Genomic DNA, 4,073 nt, shown 5'->3' on the forward strand with positions numbered 1-4,073 from the left:
GCGCATAATACTATTAATAGGTAATATAATTCTAGTTTAGGGAGTCGACTACACCTACTACCTAACCCTAACCCTAACACAAACTTTAAACCGACTCCATTTCTTTATATAGGTAATATATCTCACAAAAACAATCTATGGTGTATAACGAAATACGCAACGCATGCGCGTGCGCGTTTGCATGTCGTAAGAATAGTCCAAAAATAATTCTTACGACTCGTCGTAAGAATAGCCACTTCCTTTTAATAATTAGAATTAGTAAGAGCTGGGATTCGGGCTGAATTTTCCCCCTCCCCCGCACAACAACAGCTTTCAGGCCTGTCGAACCAGTTTCTTTTTCTCTGTTTTTTCCTTTTTTCCCATTTTTTTAAATTATAGGGGGGGCAACTGCCCCCCCCCGTGCCCCCCGTGACGCCGCGCCTGTGTATATCTATGCATATATAACGGTCAAGCGAATATTACTCCAATCTCGGTTTGGATTAATAAATCAGACCCAAATTCCCATTGGCTCGTGAGAGCCGACCGTGGCGCCACCCGTACAGATATTTAGATGTTACCTGACAACGTTTCTCTGAGTTTTAATAACATTATGATCTTACCCACACACACATAAATCGAGTATTAGCATATTTTTAAACTATAACAACCGTGTAATCCCTAAATTTAAGCTTCTGCGATATAGTTTTAATTGCGATTACGTCGAAAAAAGTAGAATTTTGATTGGTTAACGGCTCGCGACTGCCGCGCATGTGTACCGCTGCGACCCTCACCAGCATTAACTTGATCATAAACTCGAATTGAAATGTTAAATTTTAATTCTTATTGCTATTCCTATTTCCCTTATCCTTACTGAATCCAGTTAACGTAAGTGAAATTGTATTCATTATTTGGATTTCTTGCCATTCATGATAGTTTTAATGACTGATGATGACTGATGAACTAGTTCAGTTGTATCGTGATGTATGATGCAATCAGGATGCAATTGCAAGTCTTCCAAGATCAAAGTTGCTAGATCTGTCGGTTTTAGCATCGGTCTTTATTCTATATCTATGGTTTTAGAGAAGCGCCAATAACAATCTATATCATAGTTTGATTCTTCTTCAACGTGTCGTTTCTAGTTCTACGGTGCCCAGTGCTATTCTAGAGCCCGTGCATAGCATGCAGCATACTTCATACATCCTCACCGTAACCATACCCATGGGCGTACATGTGTACATATGTGCGTAAATCAATTCATACATGTAATGATCACTAGCGAGTAGGGCACTCAAGCCTAGTTTAGCACTCCTGATTAGTTTAGCATATATGAGAAAACACATTTGTGGGTTACCAAACTATCCTTGATCCGCGAGTAGTGTCATTGAGATGTTGTTTGTTTCTACCATCTATGTTCAGACACTGTATCAAGACACAACGCGGTGATGGCTGGGTTGAAGCTTCTAGTCCAAAAGAGAGATGTCAGGATCCTCTTGCTAGGAGAAGGTATGCCAATGTGATTTTAACCTTCTCTTTTTAATGGTGCATGTGATCGTCAAGCGCTGTGGTCGCGTCTAATCTGTGATGTTTAACAGCATTAATTTCCACATCTACCTGAAAAAGTTCTAGATGTGTTAAACATGATTTGATTTGTCACCTTGTTCTTGCAGATGGTGTCGGAAAAACTTCACTAATACTGTCTCTTGTGAGCGAAGAATTTCCAGAAGAGGTAAGGTTAATTATGTAACATTTGCGAGTCTCAAACTTTCTCACTGTACTTTCTTCCGGATCGTCTAAATCGAAAAAACACAGCACTTAATTTCCACACATACGTGCAGCAAATGCCATATGCACCATTTCACATAAATCATGTCTGCACATGCGTCACATAATTAATTGTAATTGTCAATTATAATTGTTAATTATAAGCGCTTCATGTTTTGTAAGGTAATTACGTTGTTCCATGTGTTAATTATTCGATTTCGTTGTTACGTGTTCAAGACTGTTTATCACAGCCCCTCGATTTATCAAATGATGGCAGCTGATAATAATTTTTTGCTGGGATTAGGTGCCCGCGAGAGCGGAGGAAATCACCATTCCTGCAGACGTGACGCCCGAGAAAGTGCCAACACACATCGTCGACTTCTCGTGTACGTACACGCCGATAACAATTGAACGTGCTTGTCGTACACAGCGTTCTTCAAGCTTGTGCCTTAGTAGAGTAGATGCACGTAGTAAACTTGTTTAGTAAACGTGTTTAGTAGACGTTATGTAGACGTGTTTAGTAGATGTGTTTAGTGGACGTGTTTATTAGGCGTGTTGTGAAGACGTGTTTAGTAGACGTGTTGTGAAGACGTGTTTAGTAGACGTGTTATGTAGACGTGTTTAATGAACGCGTTTAGTAGATGTGTTATGTAGACGTGTTTAGTAGACGTGTTTAATGAACGCGTTTAGTAGATGTGTTTCGTAGACGTGTTTAATGAACGTGTTTAGTAGACGTGTTTAGTAAATGTGTTTAGTATACATGTTATGAAGACGTGTTTAGCAGACATGGTGTGTAGACGTGTTTAGTAGACGTGTTTAGTAGATGTGCTTAGTAGATGTGTTTCGTAGACGTGTTATGAAGACGTGTTAAGAAAACGTGTTTAGTATACATGTTATGAAGACGTGTTTAGCAGACGTGGTGTGTAGACGTGTTTAGCAGACGTGGTGTGTAGACGTGTTTAGTATGTGTATTTAAGTTAGTAGAGGCAGTCGGGAGAGCGTCATTGTGTTACCTCACGTCACTACCATGCGTATGACGTCATTGCGCGCATGGTTCTCACCCTAGATATCATATATATACGTGTATAATTATATGATATCTGCGGTTCTCACCAGAAGCTTATAATACCCAGATCTCTTGTTGTCACGTCTCCTGCGAGCGTGGCACTTCGTATGTGACCTCGCTTGGTCTGTTCTTGCTTCTCTTAATCCTTTAATGTAGTAAGCCGGAATGAGACGCTGGCAATAATTTGTAATTACCGGTCGTTAATTGCCGGTTAATTGTGATGCGGTTAGCATGTGGTCTCTTTTGTCTCTGTTATTGAAAGTTGATAACGCGCTGCTGGTGCTGCTGTTACTGAAAATTGCCCTAATGCAGCAGAGCAGTATCGTATCAGGAGTAGAATAATAACCTTATTATTAATAATGAGAATGAGGTAATTAGGTAATGATGTTGTTATCTTACAACTGATCGTATGAGAGTCGAAAGGGTATTGGAATACAAATCGTGTGGGAAAGTGAAAGATACGGGATGCATCATGCGGAAAGAGGGTGAGGCAGGGGAATGGAAATGCAGGAAGCATGTATAGGCAAAGGGTTGGAATTGGTAAACGGGTAGCATTAGAGAGAGCGGGGGAGGAAGAGGTAGAGAGCTCGTTGGTAATGAAAGATATTTCGCGTTTCATATCACAGTTTGACGAGCAGGAAACTCGTCACCGGAAGTGCCTAACCGATGACTTCACAGGGTGATAGGTCTACTTACGCTAGTGTTTGTTAGAAATACGCGTACAGTGCTAAAGATTTCTCCTGCTCAGTTTCTAAACGCGTCCATTTCGGACTATAGCTACTAAGTACGGAAAATAAGATATATATATATATACGTAATTACACTTTCGTCATTACGTCAATTCCTCGGTGCGCACTCTTAAAAATAGATAGACTACCCTCATGCTGCTACCTGCCTCGAGCAACAATGTAACAAAAATAGAAAACAAAAAAAGAAAACTTTCCAATTAAAAATATATCAACTATATATTACGACGGTGCGATCACCCGTATATCGTCCCCGTGAATTTCTCGCATTGCATACAACGGACAAACTGTATCGTTAAACCAAACACCAACAACACCGCTGCTAGCAGAACAATTTTTTACGCGCGGGGTTTTCGATATTCAAAAAACCAAAATGGCAGCTGCTCTAGCTGTATAACAATTACACGACTAGATCCGCGGCTAGAATTTTTGTCCTAAAAGTTACAAAGTTCATTGTTGGGGGAAATAAAACGAAACAAACCATGAATGACAGTCCCGCCACTGATGATCTTATAATAATT

General features: G+C 40.2%; 1 protein-coding gene across 1 annotated transcript in view; it reads left to right on the forward strand.

The window, feature by feature from the left end:
* Positions 1-741: 741 nt before the first annotated feature.
* The window catches only part of LOC106816735 (mitochondrial Rho GTPase 1-like), a gene marked incomplete at its 3' end in the record, with an annotated part of 24,048 nt that continues 20,716 nt past the window's right edge, over positions 742-4,073 (forward strand). The window contains exons 1-4 of the mRNA XM_014821352.1: positions 742-864; positions 1,396-1,482; positions 1,647-1,705; positions 2,045-2,126. Coding sequence (XP_014676838.1) covers positions 1,422-1,482; positions 1,647-1,705; positions 2,045-2,126 — 202 coding nt within the window. The remainder of the gene's footprint in view (positions 865-1,395; positions 1,483-1,646; positions 1,706-2,044; positions 2,127-4,073) is intronic.

Source organism: Priapulus caudatus, unplaced genomic scaffold (assembly GCF_000485595.1).
Source record: "Priapulus caudatus unplaced genomic scaffold, Priapulus_caudatus-5.0.1 Scaffold1470, whole genome shotgun sequence".
Classification (NCBI taxonomy): domain Eukaryota; kingdom Metazoa; phylum Priapulida; class Priapulimorpha; order Priapulimorphida; family Priapulidae; genus Priapulus; species Priapulus caudatus.